This window comes from Pelodiscus sinensis, chromosome 3 (assembly GCF_052426305.1).
Source record: "Pelodiscus sinensis isolate ZL-2025 chromosome 3, ASM5242630v1, whole genome shotgun sequence".
NCBI lineage: Eukaryota > Metazoa > Chordata > Testudines > Trionychidae > Pelodiscus > Pelodiscus sinensis.
This window is the reverse complement of record NC_143054.1, coordinates 140,824,013-140,841,419: the sequence shown is the minus strand read 5'-3', so window position 1 is coordinate 140,841,419 and position 17,407 is coordinate 140,824,013. Positions and strand designations below refer to the sequence as shown.

General features: G+C 39.3%; 1 protein-coding gene across 9 annotated transcripts in view; it reads right to left on the bottom strand.

Moving 5' to 3' along the window:
- The window catches only part of LTBP1 (latent transforming growth factor beta binding protein 1), a 328,168-nt gene that overhangs the window by 225,490 nt on the left and 85,271 nt on the right, over positions 1-17,407 (bottom strand). For 7 of the 9 annotated variants that reach the window (XM_075924972.2, XM_075924973.2, XM_075924974.2 and 4 more), the window contains exon 5: positions 2,731-2,898. In XM_075924972.2, the coding sequence (XP_075781087.2) occupies positions 2,731-2,898 (168 nt within the window). Of the gene's footprint in view, positions 1-2,730; positions 3,268-17,407 lie in introns of those variants that run through there. The other 2 variants (XM_075924979.2, XM_075924980.2) reach the window with 2 other exon arrangements.

Sequence of the window (17,407 nt, the reverse complement as noted above, 5' to 3'; positions counted from 1 at the left end):
TGTATATTCTTGAAAAAAAGTCACCTATTTCTGGGGAAAATTTAAAAAAAAACAAAAAAACAGAAAATTTTGCTTCCTAAGAGCTAATATGCAAAAGTTCATATGAAAAAACGGGGCACATTTCAGGAAACGGAAAATGACCTATTAGAATGGAAATGCTTGGGAGTCTTTAATATAGGTATTACTTCTGTATTGTGCCCAAAATCCTAACAGAAACAACATAGTATTTAGCAATGCTAAGGTTGAAAATAAATATAAAGCTCAAGTTTGTTCATTATGAGCCATAATAGCTCAGCCACAATATAAGAGCACAACTACTCAATTTCAGGTTCCTAGCAAACAATTTACACTTGGTCATATGTAAGCATTTTTGCGTCTCTCTCCAATGCAATTACACTTAGCCTCAATGACAATCTAAAACAGCATTTTCTGATTTTCCCCTTGTAATAGGTGCCTATTATTAGTGGTAAGAATTAACTGTTCAAATAGGGCATATGAAATTATGATTTTGGTTTTAAAAAACGCAGAAAGGTAAAAACATTTTCTCTGATCTAAACATTATGTTTTCATAGCTACACGTTATTCAACAGAAAATGGTCACAAAAAGGACGTGCATATCCATCTTTCACTTTACACTGCAGCATTAAGCATTGTCATATCAGGGCCTTTTCAGGCACCAATAAATATATATTTAAAAAAAAAACCAGGAGAATCTGACAAGGCTCAGATTATCACTAGCTTGTATGTTAGAGAGTGTCTTGGTCAGGAAAGACCTAATTTAATGAGAGTCACTTGCTGATTATCAGAACTGGGATATTTGTACCACACAGAACATCATTAAAACATGTGCATTAAGTCCTGAATCAGTCAAGCGATCCCTGAAAATTAGGACCACTGAAGGAATTGAGTCTATAGGTGCGCCGGTTCAGCCTTGGTCTTGCTCTTAAAAAATATTTAAATTCACAGGCTATTTCTACTTGTAATTAGAGATCCTAAAAACATTGCTTAGATCTTAGTCTTCTTAATTTTTATGAAAATAACTATACTGAGAACAACTGTGCATGCTTTTGGTTTGTTTCCAACAAATCCTGTCTGTAGCATAAGTGCATGAAGTAGAGAAATGGGTTATGATAAATGCAATTAAATGAAAACATATTTATACATGCTTAATGACTTATTAATATGCATTTTCAAACTTAATGTTCCTCTTCCTTTCCACTGAATGTTATAATATATTGGTTTTACTGAGTCCTTTTAAGAAGCTACTGAATATGCTGCATGAAAAAATACCTGGCCTAAGGCCATGAAGGAAGGTGTTTCACATGTTTTAACAGGTCGGTCTCTCTCTCTCTTTCCCCCTCTCTCTCTCTCAAAGTTTTCAAATATTTGTGAAGAAATCAGATTACAGCACTGCTTTACACAGCAAATAAACTATGTAAGCACTCATTCTCAATATTTCATCCTAACAAAAATAAAGTCAAATGAGGGAATTGATTAACCGTGGCAATTGTCAAAATTAATAAAGATACACATTAACAGTAAATATCAATTAGAAGTAATTAATTTAGCATCCATTAGTAAAATCCGTTTTTAAAAAAAGTCTCAGAATAGACACACATTGCAGTCACATTGGTGCCGTATTCCTCTTTTTACAGACCCTGTTCTTACAGCAAAAGACAATTTTTATTATACTAAGGTGCATGCTAAACCAATATATGTTGTCAAGGAGCATGTTCTGATTTCAAAAGTTTGCATCCACAGCAAGGTAATTTAGTGACAGTCTTAGAGTGACTGCTCAGTACTTTGTATTTTCTGTTTGGATGTAAAATAATTTGGACTTCCACCTCCCGCACCCAGAAACTGAAATATTGTATACTTTTAAGAGGGCAGCATTGACCAGCATCAATGCTGCCTAACATTTTGTATATGCTAGCAAGAAACTAAAATTATAATGTGTGTATCTATGGCACTATGAGGGCACACTGGCAAAATAACAGATAAAAATGGTATGGAGATAAAACTGTTATGTTATTTTCTAACAACAAAATATTCAGGATTTGTTTCACCATAATTTAATGGTTTTAAGTTATAAGTACTCATTTAACAAGTATGCAAGTATGAGCATTGGTAGTGGCATGACTGTTTCCAGCAGAAATTACAGTATGTCAGAATTATTAATTATTTTCTAAAATTTCAATCTCCTGTCAAGATATTTGATACATAACAAATTTGCTTTATTCACAGCACAAAAAGGGCAAGAATTGTAAGCTGGGAACTCTACTGTTTCAGGAAGGTAAAGTCAAGCAACTGTCAGACAGAATATTTTAGGATTGTATTAACAACTCAGGCTAGCTTTCACCTTCACTTATTATAGTTTAAATATATAGAGGAAAACAAACTTTTTCTAATCTTTCAGAATGTATTAATTCAAGCTTTGCGTTATGGAGGGCTTTTTTTTTTTTTTTTAAGAAAAGTTATTGTCCAGTACACTGTAGTCCTCCAACTGAAACTCTAGATTATAAATGCAATTATAGTCTCTTGAGCACATCCGGGAAATTATCAAGAACATTTCAGAAGGAAACCAGAACCCTTGTCTGATATACAATTGCTTTTACTTAACCACATCTTCTCTACAGAAAGAGTAACAGATACACAACTGGTACTAATCACTACAAATCTTTTTCTATTGGACAAAAAGGCTAAAAACAAGTATGGTTTGAGGGTACTTACCTACTCGGAAATTAGTGGCAGTCAGGGTGTCAGCAGCATGACCATTTTCACTAATGAGGGTGGTGGTATTTCCCTTCTCACAGTTGTTCTGACAGTTGCCTTTGGTACAAGTCACTTTACAGATGCTGGGTGTGAAGACCACCTTGATGCGGCCAGTATGATTTCCCACTGTGAATGGAGGAAAAGAAAAAAAGAAAAACAAACAGATCACTTTGGTATCCATTGATTTTCCTCAAAGGATAAAAAGAAAAAAGCAACAGGTCTATATGAGGAGGCAGCGTGCAGTGTTCTCTCTCATCGATCTCCAGTGGTGTCTCTGGAACAGCAGTAGGAAGCTTAGCAAACAGAACTCCGGGATGCACTCCAAAACCACATTTAAAGTCAAGTCACTGGAGTAGGATTAGTAATCACAATGCTGCACTTTATTCCCAGTCAGACAAAGAGCAATACCAAGGGCATGACAGCTTAAATAGCGAACTCTGACAAGCAGATATAATGCAAAGAGGCTGGCTGTGCACCTAGGGGTGAATAAACTCTTGTGTCCTCCTGCATACTTATCCTATTTCTGAACTTATTAAGTCACTATTTGTAGCTCAACCCCTGGAAATGTTTTAGGCATGCCGCATGTCTGAAAACATCTGTCTCAAATCTCCTGGCACCCCAGCCTGAAGTGATCAAACCCTGTGACGCAGCTGCCAGGACCCTTTTTTTTTCACAGTTTCTTGGCATTGTTACTCCACATGGATGTACATATTATATAATTGAGTTTTGCAGTCAACTGTTTATACTTAACAAAGGTGAAATAAGGGAAAGGCCTAATAAGGATCAATAGAAATTACTATTTTAGAGTGCTTACAAATTTTTATAGAAGAAAAGCTGCCATTTTTCCTTTTGTTGTATGCTTTTTTAATTAAAAACAAAAACAAAGCTTGACCATATACTAATTTTAGTTTCAATTCTTCAAGCCAGATTCATCCCTTGTGTAAATCATTTGACTTAAGTAGGTTTTACATTATGGATTTATTTGGCCTCTCATCTCAATATTAAAGCCAAAAGCTAAAGCGAAAGAAAAAAGTCAGTATATTTTCAAATTATTTCACAATAATTTTAATTGCAGTTATTAGTTTGTTAATTACTTGTAAATATATTAGGAAACATTTGTGAAAATTGTCCATCTCAAATTTCACATTAAAAAACAACTTTAACTCCACAAAATGAGAGTGAGAGAACATCTCTTTTACTGCCACAAAAACACAAGCAATCAGATTACCCACAAATTGTCCATTCTACTTTATAAAACACCCTCTAGGTAAATATTTTTGATAAAGCTCAGGAAGATGAAGAAAATCTTCCCACTTCAAAAGAATGTAAATTTATATTGTTTCTGGCTCTTTATAAAATAAACAAATTTAAAAAAAAACAGTTGTGCCAACTTGTTTCATCTGCAACAAGGGGCATTACTCTATCTGACCAGCAGCTGCATTACAGATGCTTCTACCTTATCCTACACAAAAACATTCAGAGGCTAGAAATACACAGAAACAAAGTATTTAGTGAACAATCTGATTTCATTTATTTGAAGTAAAGGCATTTTAGATTTTTCAGAAGCCAAGCTATTGATTATAACAACTACTGATACACCAGCTTGTGAATTGTGAAAACTAGCAAAAGACAAATTTAAAAGCACCTGAGACAGTGCTTTTTTATTTTATTTTGAAGATTTCTTTAAAAAGACAAGCTATTTCCCAGAAAAAAAACTATTTTATATTTTAAAGACATTTTTGTAAACACATTTCCTTTATAAAGTTAATTAAAAAGACATGCTTAACTGAGTGACAAGAATAGGTCTGGCCTACACTGTAAAAACTTCTGTATTGGGAGACTCACAATAGTGTCTCAAATCAACTGAAATACAATTTGGCTTTGCCAGCGTAGACGAAACTAAACCATGTTCTAATTGTATTACAGAATCAATGTACAATACTGCCAAGTCCTGAGCAGTAGCCCAATTTGGGAGCAGAATTAAAATACAATTTGATCAACAAATTAATGTTTACGATACAGCTAATAATTTATGTGAAAACATCCATTGCAGGAATGTGTTGGGGTATTGGTGGACATGACTCTTAAGATTAAACCTATCTTCAGTTAGTTCTCACTTCTATCATTTTAAATTTGCTACTACTCCTGTCTGTGTGACAGACAGAATTTTGGCAAGTAAGTTTAGGTGCCTAAGTATAAAAATCAAGTGTCTAACATTAGATAATCAGGTTTTAAAATGTTCACCAACGTCTATAAGAGTGAAGAGTCTCCTTTACAGATGGCACTCCAGGTACGTAAGGCATTCACACAGCAATGAAATCAAAGCCATAGAGGATTAAAGACAGAGGATGTAAAGTGTCAAATAGTGACTGGAATGCATACAGTACAATCTCTTTAGTAGATTATCATTTAACTTTTTCAGGATACCTCTAGAACTAGCATTTTTTTCAATGACTGACTAGCAACTACTTTTTGCTTCCACTCCCTCAGCCAGACACAGACAGGGGACAAACTGGAAAATAGAGTGCATGTTGAACATTTGGCTGAGGGGGAAGAGTTTCACCAGCCACAGCAAAAAAGAGATACTGCCTCCCTCATCTTCCCTTATAATTAAGAATCTTCCTTTCCCTGAATATCCTCAGGTTCACATACAATACTCATGAGCATTATATCTCTAAAAAGAAAAAAAGGAGAGAGAGATTCAACAAACTTTTACTCTGAAAGAAAGCATTTGGCAGAAACTCTGCCAGGTGAGCTCACAGATTTCTGCATCCTCTTCACTTCTTTTGTACGTTTTTCATAGGAGGGTATGAGAAACAGTATTCCACAATGCTTTCTTAGTAGATTTGGCAGAGTTAATGTTACAAACAACAATTATTTGCAGGCTTGACAAAGTGCAGAGCAGCTATGGCCTTGACCCCTTCCGTCCAGTTTGGCTGGTTTATGGTTTGGGAGGACAATGTAACTTAAGCTCTCTCTCTCTCTCTCTCTCTCTCTCACACACACACACACACACACACACACACACACACACACAATTTCGTCTCTGACTAATGACCTCCAGAAGATAATGCCATTGTGCTACTGACTGGAACAAAACTCGAGCATCTACTTTTGTCAGCCAACTTTATGAGAGTCTAGGGTGACCATACTTTTTAGCTCATTTTCTTTATTTATAAGCCTAAGTATACTGTAAGCACCTCATGATCCATTTGAAAGAAAGAGATGGAAATGGAAAATCTTGCTGTACAACTGGCTTTCTATTTGATATGTTCAAGTTAATATAACAGCAAAATGATGGAAAAAATAGGATAAGTAAATGAGACTAAATGAGGAAGAGGCACCAGGAGCAGATGATAGAAGCACAGCGAAATCAGCAAAGCTATTGAGAAAATTAACTGTTGACCTAGAGAGGATTTAAAAGTCTTTATATCTTCAAGCTACAAAAGGAAGGGGTAAACTTCAGCCAATGGCAGAACTATTGAGAGATGTGGCACAACTCCTCCCTCATCCCAGCAGCCTTTAAAAGTCCTTGTGATGCCTTTCCAAGTGTACAATGCACAAAAGCTACTCTAGATACAAGCAAGATAGGCCAGCTGCCTAGCGCAGCAGAGATGTGACAAGCTCTGGTGTGATCTACAATGGATTAGCCTGCCGCTGCATAGACTTGCTGTCCACTTACAACCTGACATGTATTAACAGTTCTTTATTGCACTTGGATCTAGTGCTCTCTGAATCAGAACTAGATTAAAGTGAAGTGACAACCTGTAAATGTGTGTCACGGGCAGAGGCCTCAGCACAGATCATGCAGCCCACAGCCTTGCACAGCCTTCTGGGTCATCTTCCTACACAAGTCTGAGGATGAGGGGTCACTCGGTGCAGGTGGCAACCAGATAAGTGACATCTCACTACCCTAGTTCTCCTGCCCCTCTCTGTACCCCATATACTATCCTCAGCCCGTCTGTCCCTGAGGTCTGCCTGCCCTCTATTCTTCCCCATGCCCACTTCATCTGCCTCCAATCATCGAGGGCAAGGTTTGGCAAAATATGATCTGTGGGCTGAATCCGATCCACCAAGCAGGCAGATCCATCCTTCAAGAGCCTCAGACAGATCCCTGCCTGTCCCGCACCCACTCAGCACTAAGTAAAACTGGCTGCGGGGTCATGCACGTGTCTCTAAATGTGGAGAGCCTGGGAGAGGTGGTGAGAAATGCTGCTCCCGCCCCCATCAGCTCCCACTGAAGGGTTTCCAGCCTATAGCAACTGCCTGTTTGCAAGACAGGCATCATGTGAAGTGCCCCTTCCCTCTCATCCCCAGGACTCACAGTGTTCAATTCATAGCAGCAAACATGGCCCCTGTAGCTGCTGAGAGTACATACAGGAGTGTGAAAGGCAGGGACTCTGGATAAGGAATGTGCTGGGCTGCTGGCTGGGAGCTGCCTAGATAAGGTCTCCCAGCCAGAGCCTGCCTTTGGCACCTCAGCCCTTCCCTCCCATAACACACTGCCCCCCCTACTGGCACCACTATCCCATATAACCAAAATCCTCTACCCCTGCTCCAGACCCCCTCTTATACCACTCCTCAGGTCACAACCCCCTCCCAAACCTTCCACGTCAATCTGCTGTCCCTTGTAACAACCCAAATCACTGCACTCCATCCTAGACTCCTGCCCCCAGGTTACAACCCCTCTCAGACCCTGCACTCCCTCCTCCTATACCCTTTCCCTAGGCCAGAATCATCTCCAACACCCATACCCCTCCCAGACCCTGCACTGCAATCCCAGCTCACAACCCAAACCCCTGAACTCTTACCCTAGGTTACACTCCCCTTCCAGACCCTGCACCCTCTGCTGTACCCCAGGTATCTGCCCCACGTCACAAATCCCCTCCTTCACCCAACCTCTATCCCAGACTCCCGCACCTCCTCCATTAATAGAATGGAAGAGTTCAACCCTTAGCCACTTATCAAATTCTTGGAGTCTCCATCCCCCCAACAGAAATTATTGCCCACCCCTAATCTAGGGTCTGTCCCCTTCCCATCCTCCTACCTTTTTAGGGTCCTGCCCCACCATGTCCTATTCCCTACTATCAGCCTCCTTCTCTAGCTTCCTTCCTCAGTGTGTCCATGTCTAAACCACCATGCCTCATGAATTGCTCCCTGCCCTCATGTTACTAGACTCTCCACCCACCTGCCTCAATGTCTTAGTTTTCCCTCACTCTACTTGAGCTTCACCTGCATCCTGAACCTCACTCCATTGCTCTTCTGGTTTCTGGTCTCCACCCAGCCCTAGCCCCCACTCTCACCCCATTTCCAGATTACTAGAGGGATGTGCTGATAATCAGTGCTAAATGGGTATGGTTTGTTAGGTTACCTTGGGCCAAATTCCCAATGCACTTGCAAGCGTGCAATTGAGAGCAACTTTTAGTCTCAAGCTGGTAACAAATATTCATGCATTCTTAACTTTGTCTTTTTCTTTGTAAGGTGTTGATAGATAGTGGTGATATGCATGACAGGTAGATGCTTAACATACATTAATTCTTTAGTGCAGTACTGAACATTTACTCAGTGCAGTCCATAAAAAACAACAAAGATAGTCTCTACTCTGAGGACCTGGCAGTCTAATGGCATTGGAAATGGAGAATAAAAGCCAATCAAATATTTTCCCCCTATCACTCCATTGTGACCAGTGGTAGTTTGATCTATAATAATTTAGTAGGAAGAATGAACACATTGAGGAGAAAGGCAGTTGGGGCAAGGTCTAGAGTCCTGACAGCTGTTTTGGCCATGCCTGGCACAGTATTACAGAAAGCAACGGAATCCCTCAGGTTAACCTACAGGATAACTTTGTCTATAATACTAATCTGTCCAGAATTATTATAATCTGGAAGAATTATTATAAGTATTTTGTGCTTTTATGAATATGTGGATTGTCTTTAATTTATGTGAACTACACACATCCCTCTGAGACTTCCATGGCTATCCTCATAGTTACAGTATGCTGCAGGCTTCCTAACCTTTAATGGTCTAAATGGACCTCAGAATAACTGGTGCATGACCCAACTCCAAGGAAGTCAGTGAGAGTTTTGCTACTGATTTTAATGGGAGCAGGAGCAGGCTCTTGTTATGAAGAAGGCTGGTCCATTGCCTACGTGAAGCTGAGTGACAAGTGAAAAGGAGCAAATTATCCATAAATTTAATATAAAGTCTTGTGCATCTATACATATTTTGAGGCAGAAAAATAAAGTCTCCACTCATAACTTTTGTTCTTTGACCACATGTTTGTGATTTGGAAGGTACCTTTAAATAATCAGTAATCCAATAGGATAGTAGACATTATGATGGGGATGCTAAATGCAGCTTCAAACAGTCTTAAGGACAAATGTCTTTCAAGATAAACTTGAAAGAATTTGGAAACCTCAAGAATGCAACTTATCTTTTCTCTATTCCCCTCTTGATAAAAGTAATTCCACTTAAACTACAAATTCAATTTTTTGAACTCTTTAGTTGATCAACTTTTTTTTAACTGCTGACAACAACAACAACAAACCTTAGGAGAAAATGACTTATTTCCTGACCTAGTTCTTTTACCACCCCACCTGGTTTCATTCTTCCCAACAGATTTGTTTTTTCGGCCAAAAGGAAAGCTGGCATTGTATAAAAATTTACCATGGAAATAAAAGGTTTATTTATATTTTTGGTTAATAATGACCTATTTAGCATTTAACAATATACAGGGAATGCACCACCGAGTCATGAATAATAACCAATCTTCCTGATGATTCACAAATTAACAACATTTCCCCAAAGATTAGCACAATTTAAGCCACAGCTTTAAAAACTTCCAGAATATTTTGCCTAGTTCCTCTATTAGTCAAGGTGCGGAAAATCAATTTACAGCCGGAGAAAAGGAATTTAGACAAAAACTGTTTCAATTTGATGTCCAATGCACAGCCCACAGTGATGGATCCCTGAATCCACCAGTGTGCAGAGTGAGAGTACACCGGGGGGAGGGGAGGGCAGGAGGAATGTCCAGGAAACTCTTATTCTGAGCTATGGATTATTTAATCCTAAACTCTACAAGGTTCATCTTATTCTCAACTGTGCAGTCCCACTCTGCCTGTCAATGCAGGAGAACATAGCCTCTCTCTCCCATTCCTTTTAAGGTGCCAAGCAGACACCCCTGGGGAAAACACAAAATTCTGCCTGGCCCTTACACATTCTAAGCATGGGAAGAACATCACCTACACTCAAACCTCATCTGTATAAAAACCAGTCATACCCCTTAGTCTTTTCAACAATAGCCATGTGCACAAATACTAAACCATTCATCAATTACAAATGGTTTTCCATAGTTGCACACTAATTTTTTTTTAACAGCAGATTTAGGGTGCCTATTTACAAAGAAGATAAAATGTCTCAGCTCTTTCCGGACACTCTGTTTGATTGCATTTGTATACCCCACAATCGACCCTATTTCCGCTAGCTCAAAAGAATGTTTCCAGAAAGCTATGAGAGAGTGTGGGGAGGAACTACGAATCTCACTGGAATGAGACATAGCACCACAATGTTTTATTTCATCCAGCATCTTGCAGCCTGATACTGTTATATAAAAGTACCCACTGGCCTACTATATTAGGAAAAGTGTATTATATAGATCTCATATACACACAGATATTATGAACAAGAGGGAATAAAGGATTAGGAAGCTATGCCTTAATTAACAGTGGCCAAAGCTTTACCAATACATTGCTGTGATCACCTAACACTTGCCTTTTTACTACTTTTGTTTAAACACTGCCTGTCAATTATTTTTGCCACAATTTTATCTCACTGTTGCCTTTTTCATTAAGTATGGCCAAATCTCTGATATTTTTGTTATTATGTAAAGGCAACGTTCTAATCATCCTTATTCAAGCCAATGGGACAACAGACACAACAAGGTACTATCTGATGCAAAGTGACAGAACCAAGGCCTTAATAGCTTCCTTCTCTCAGTGTCATTCTTAATTTCAGTGCTGCCATTATTACATGTGCTCCTGTATTTCTCCAACATTTGCTCCTAGTCACAGTTATGACCATGCAGGCTACATATAACTCCTTCCATCTCTACTCATGCCTCCTGTATTCATCTGCACTGGCCTCTACCTTCTTCCTCCATCACTTGTTCTCTCCACATCCTTCTGTCTCCCTTCATTATTATGGTCTCACAAATTTCACTGCCTTCTTTATTTAAATCTCCCCAGCTCCACATACTATCCCCTCTTTTCACTCTCACAAATTCTCTTTTCAGCTCTGCTTCTCCTACAGGATATGCTGTGACCTTGTGGAGCAAGGCTACAAGCAGAGAACAGGTAGACAGCATGCTAAAGCTGCAGCTACTCCAGTCAGGTGAGCCCATTCTCTTCTGATCAAGCCAATCCAGCCTCCTTCTGAGAGTGCAATAGAACAGCTGGCCCTCTCTCCATTCGATAGTTTGGTCATAATACTGGATGCTCTGTCTTTCATTTTTTCCTTACAAAGCAGAGCTCTCAGATTTCTTACTTCTGCTGCCCTTGCTCTTTATTTTTATTTATTGATTGATCTCTTTTTCTTCCTGAGTGATCCTGTAATACAAAAAGAGAGGGGAAAGGGAGTAGGACAATTGAGGTGGAAGATCTGTACATCTGAGGTGGAGATCAAAAGATCTATGGAAAGAGGGTCTCTTTGGAATCTCATAATCAGAGCTGGAGATTCACAATTCTTTCCCTTCTTAATTCCCATTGGGTAACACCACAGCAATCTGTCCTGCATTCCACTGTCATCAGATAGGAGAAGGGAGAGGGCCATACAACAAACAACTTGTGTTGATTATGTTAAACAAGCAGTCTTACACACGGCAAAATGTTTGGCCCATTTATTTAAAAACAACAAAAAAAGAAGCTTGCACTTCAGTTCTCTTAGTTGATATAGACGTAAGATAAAGTAGAAAGTACACAACATATCTTTATTAAATAATTCATTGATACAAACGTTGTTCTATCCAAGTAGTCTTATTTTATTAACCCAACCAAATTTTGAAAAAGTTTATAACTTTCATTGTGAAAGGTTTATTCCTGCCCTTCCCTTCTACACAATGACGAGCATCACTCAGTACACCATAAAAGTAGCTGCTGCACATGCAAGCACAAGTGTTGTAGTGGTTTTGCAAGACATTCACAATGATATTATATGCCTTTGCATCAGCAGTTTTCTGTGGATAACGAATTCTCTCTGAGACTAACACTGCTTTTTTGTCTGAGTCAGAGAAGTGCACAATAACTAACTGTTTTTGTTCATCTGCGTAAGTGTGTAGCATAGGAATGATCATGCCTGAGTTAGGAAACTGGGGTCTCTGTCAAAAGGTTTTATGAATCACCTTTCTTCTTCCTTGTGTATGTTACTACCATCAAGAGTCTCTGTGTAAGATCCACAGAGGATTTTGGACTGTGGCCATTTTTCCATGTTTAAAACAATGTAAAAACATGCCTAATAGCAGTGTGAGCAATACTGTTATTGTTTCCTGGCAACCAGCTTCAGGGCATTCCAGCAAAAAAGAGCGGCCCAAATTATGAACAGAAGCAATAATGTGGTTTGTGGTGTCTAACAGAAGGGTTTCAATTCTGCTTTGACTTGTCTATCTTGTTTTTTTTTTTTAATCTTATTATACTGTAACTCCTCAGATTAATACTTGAAGAGGACCTAAAGCAGTAAGGCCACATTTGTTACCCGATTCTCTTTTCAAAGCTACAAAACAGAAACTGGAATTATTTACTGGTCATCTCAGATGCAGAGTGACATTTTTACCCAATGTCCCAAATAGGAATTTGCACTGAGGGCCAGAATAAAACATGTAGCAAACACCAAGAATACATGGTCAGTTGTTGAACACAACAACTTTCCCCAGAAGACTCACAATACAATCGGATTCAGGTGGTCCATGGAAGGATGAAAGCAGATCTTTAAGATCATCATCATCTTTATGTAAGGGCCTGATCTAGAGATGCCTGTAAGATTGGAATCTCCAGGAATTAAAAATGTATCTTTAATTAAAGAGTATGTCATGTGATTAAATCTCCAGGAATACATCCAACCAAAACTAACAATCCCAGTGATTCAAAACCCATTGACTAAGTAGTTTTTCCACTGATTTTGATAGGCTTTGAATTAGGCCCTAATACATTAGATAACTAAACGTTGGAGTGGTGTATAGAAATGCTAATAATTTGAGGATATGACTGAACCTGTATCAACTTGCCCTTGTCCTTCAGGTTGCAGCAGTGCCTATGGTCAGAAGCAGAATAAAGAGAAGTGGTAGAAGTAGAAGAGCAATTGTAAATATGATTTTTGACTTTATTTTCATACATAGCCATACTGTGCCTCAATAAGGAAGTTGTCATATAACTAAGCACTGCAGCGACCATTTCAGAATTCTTCCCTTTGTAACTTTTTAAATTTAGAAATCCACAAGACAAAAAAGATTTCTTATTTATTCCATATTTTACAATAATAATTTAGAAAGATCTACGTTTATTTTCAGCTTATGTTTGAAGATCAGGATGTCTCTTCATCTCAGTAGATTTTTTCTCAATAAATTACCTTCCTCAATAGGGTACTGAATGTAAGGTGAAATGCACTAAATTGTCCACCATGAAATTGTAAATGGATTTTTTTAAAAAAAACTGCGTATGAGCTTACAAAGCACATTTATCTAACAGTAGATTTACTGAAAAGTAGCAACTGAAAAGTACTAAGGAAGTCAACAAACAGTAAACAGTGACACATGTGGATGAGCCATCAAAGCACGAGTCATCAGGGAGATAACTTGTGAATGTATTCTGTCCTCTCCATACACTGAATCTCCATTAAAATCACCTCATTTCACTTAGAACGAAGCCAAGGAGCAGTTTATTAGTATAAAATCCTCCCTCCCCAAAACAGGTAGACACTTAAATCCTATTTTCACTAGGTATAAAGAGCTGATTCCAGCCCATTTGCCTGCAGTAATCCTTCATCACTGATGATATGTCTACACAGGGATAAAAGAGAACTGGAAAGATGTCGACTTTCACTATCTCGTATGCCCCGAGCTGAGGGCACACAGAGCTGTATGATGCGGGTGCAGGTCAATGGACACTGCTAAGAAACACTTCCAGACACAGATGCATGGCATGTATGTGCAACCCATTAGCAGGTTTATAATATTTCAAGGAAATTATCTTTACATCTCTCCACTTGTTAAGGCTGCCTTAGTTACCATGGGCCATATCCTGGCCCCACTGAAGTCAACTGCAAAATCCCACTGGCTTTAGTGGGAACATAAATTCAACTGGAAAGGACTCAAATGGAACCATAAAACCTTAAATATAACTTAAAAGAGCTTTTCAATTCAGGAAAGAATCTGACTCTGAAGTATAATATGTGGGGTCTATCCAGAGCTAATAGTGAGTGTTGTGTGTCCTGGTGGAAAGTTGGGAACATCCTTTTCCGGCTTGGATTCAGTTCTTCACTGTGTCTGAGTTCTGCTCAGCACAGCACAGGAAAGACAATCAGGAAATTGGTTATGCTCCCTGATTCTGTGTTGACTCAGTCCCAACAAAGATTTTGCAATTTTATCAAAAGAAGTGTTTAAAAAATACCTGTGGAAATTTGCCTTCATTATCCCTTTTTATTTTGTACCTTCTAATTTGCAAATAGCATGAATGTGAAGACTGCCTATTACTGGTATATAGCATGTCTAGTAAGTAATTATAATAATAATTTTGCTGACAGTAATGCCAGGAGCAGAGTACATTTTGTTCAAGAGTTTCTTCATTATCATTTATACATTCATGGATTTCAAAGGCAATACAGAGTCCTTTTGGTCTATACTTCTCTGTAGTTAATTTATAGAACCCAACCATCTCAGCACTAATGTTTATAATATTCAACTCATGCTAGATAGTGTATATTTATTTAACAACTGTTTTAAAAGAGCAAATTCAACTGAAGTTTTTTTTACAATATGTCCTTTCTGAATTTCTACTAGGTTTATTTGTTTGCTAGTTTATAAACCATCAGGCTTAATGGGGAATTTCCGTAGGTGAGTTTTCTAAGTAGGTGCTATTAGAATCTCAGACTACATCTACACTGGCAGCTTCTTGCACACGAACTCTTTTGTGGAAGAGTTCTTGTGCAAAAACTATTCCACAAGAGAGCGTCTACACTGCCATATGCTTTTGCGCAAGAGATGTGCTTTTGCACAAGAGCATCCATGGCAGTGTAGACGCTCTCTTGTGCAAGAAAGCTCTGATGGCCGTTTTAACCATAAGGGCTTCTTGAGCAAGAAATTAATGTTGTCTGTCTACATTGGCCTCTTCTGGAAGAGCACTTGCACAAGAGGGCTTATTCCTCATGGGGAGAGGAATAACTCTTCCAGAAGAAGCCCTGTTTTACAATGCTGTACTGTAAATTTACTTCTGGAAGAACGCTTGTGCAGTGTAGACAGCCAGCAAGTTTTTGCGGAAGAACAACTTTTCTTGCGCAAGAAGCTGCCAGTGTAGACATAGCCTCAGAGTTTTTTATCCCTGAGGATTTCAATGCTAAGGCAAATGACAGTTCTTCTGTGAGGTTATGTACTTTCCAGGGATCAATGTTCTTTCTGGAGATTACCTATCAGTTTGAGGAGAGCTCTCACAAAGCGGGCCATATGCATGGCCTCACCTGTAGGTCTGATCTAAATATTTTTAGTGTGCATTTCACCTATGTAACCATACACTTCACCTTGGAAGCTATTTCCCCTCATTAGCTGTATCAAAACCCATGCTGATCTATTTCTATCTAGCCTCCAAAGACTGATAAAATCCAGTGGGTATTTCTACAGTGCCCCTATTGGTGCTGAATCATATTTGTGTCCCCTTTCTAGGTAAGGTGCCAATTAGCTCACCATCAATTATATATATTTGTTTGAGGTGGCTCTAAACTCCTGGATTCTGACTGCGCCCTATTTGCTTCTTGTGCCTAGAGACACTGATGGTTTAATTTGCAATAATTTAAGTATATTATTGATTAGCGAGAAGAAAGCAAGGGAGCTGTCTTACAGTAGGATGACTTCAAACTACAGTATTCTAATAAGGTCATTTTGTTTAAGTATATATAATTACTCCAAAATATGTTAAATGGTATTATTTAGCTTGTAAAGTTGAAAGTTAGGAAATGAAAGATTTATAGTTGACTAAGAAACTTTAATTCTGCCTCCTTATGTATCCTTTGCACTGAATAAGGACAGGGACCTGCAGAAAAAATATGTGATAGTATAATTAAAGATTTCACTATAATGCATACACTAGGGGACAAATTAAAGCAATGTAGGCAGCCTTAAATCTGGAATTTCCTACTTTTGAGTACTTGATTTTGCAACATAATGTTCTTTTAAGATAGGGTTTTTTAATGTAATTTACTAGATTTCTTTAAAGGAGAAAGGATAAAAATAAGTTCTGCTGTGTGCATTTGTAACAATCATTCCATCACACATCATCAGCAGGAACTGAACTGTGGACTTTCAGCATATAGCAGTGGTCCCCAACACGGTGCCCGAGGGCACATGCCGGTGCCGGCCCCGGGCACATGAGCGGCCCCTGCCCAGGGTCACGGCACATGCCAATGCCGGCCCCGGGCGCACGGGCAGCCCCTGTGCGGGGTCGCGGCACATGCCGATGCCAGCCCAGGCGCATGGGCGGCCCCTGCCCGGGATCGTGGCACATGCCAGTGCTGCCCCCGGGCACACGGCACATGCGTGGCTCCGCCCCTGGGCATGTGGCCCGTGAGCAGCCCCGCTCCCGGACGCGCAGCGCATGAGCAGCTCCGCCCCCGGGCGCCCAGCAGCCCCAAAAGGTTGGGGACCACTGGCATACAGTGTCATCACTTGAACTTTAGAACTAATCGCATTGGTTGGTTCAGGAGAACGGTTTTTATCTCAGAGGAAAGATGAAGCACAGCTCCGTTCACATTCTGGGTCCTGGAAGGGTCAATAGAGGGGAACCCAGCAGTTCATGTCTCACTAACGTTTAACATACAAGCAGCATTATATTGAGAGCTCACTGAATGTTTAAACTCCATTGGCATGGCATTCAGAGAACTCTTACGCAGAATTTAGAAGGGTTTTTTTAAGGTTTTAGTATGGTTCCAAATGCAGCAGCAACCACTAAAAAGTCACCTGTTTCATTCTTTGAACTCTTTCATAAAATGTAGAATACTGTACGTTCTAAAAGTGGAAAACCAAACCAAACACCTCCAGTTCAGAGATATTAAGGGCCAAATATTCCACCAGGAAATGCTCATAAAATGTTGTGAAAAATTATTCAATATGGCTCATTTTATATCTGTGGGTTACTTAACTATTTTACTGAAACTGGTCATGCGCAGCTGGACAGATATGGCCCTAAGGTCAAAATCCAAGAACAATGCCCATTTTACATTGCTTCTTTAAGGAAGGTGGAGCCGTGAGGCAGCTGCAGGTGCTTCTGTCAGCCAACCTGGGTAGAGATGTCATGGGTGCTATACTTACCCCACAATCCATTCTGCCAACTGGATTTTTCCCCTATTTACTCCTGATAGCACTGGTCTGAGAGATCAGACATCT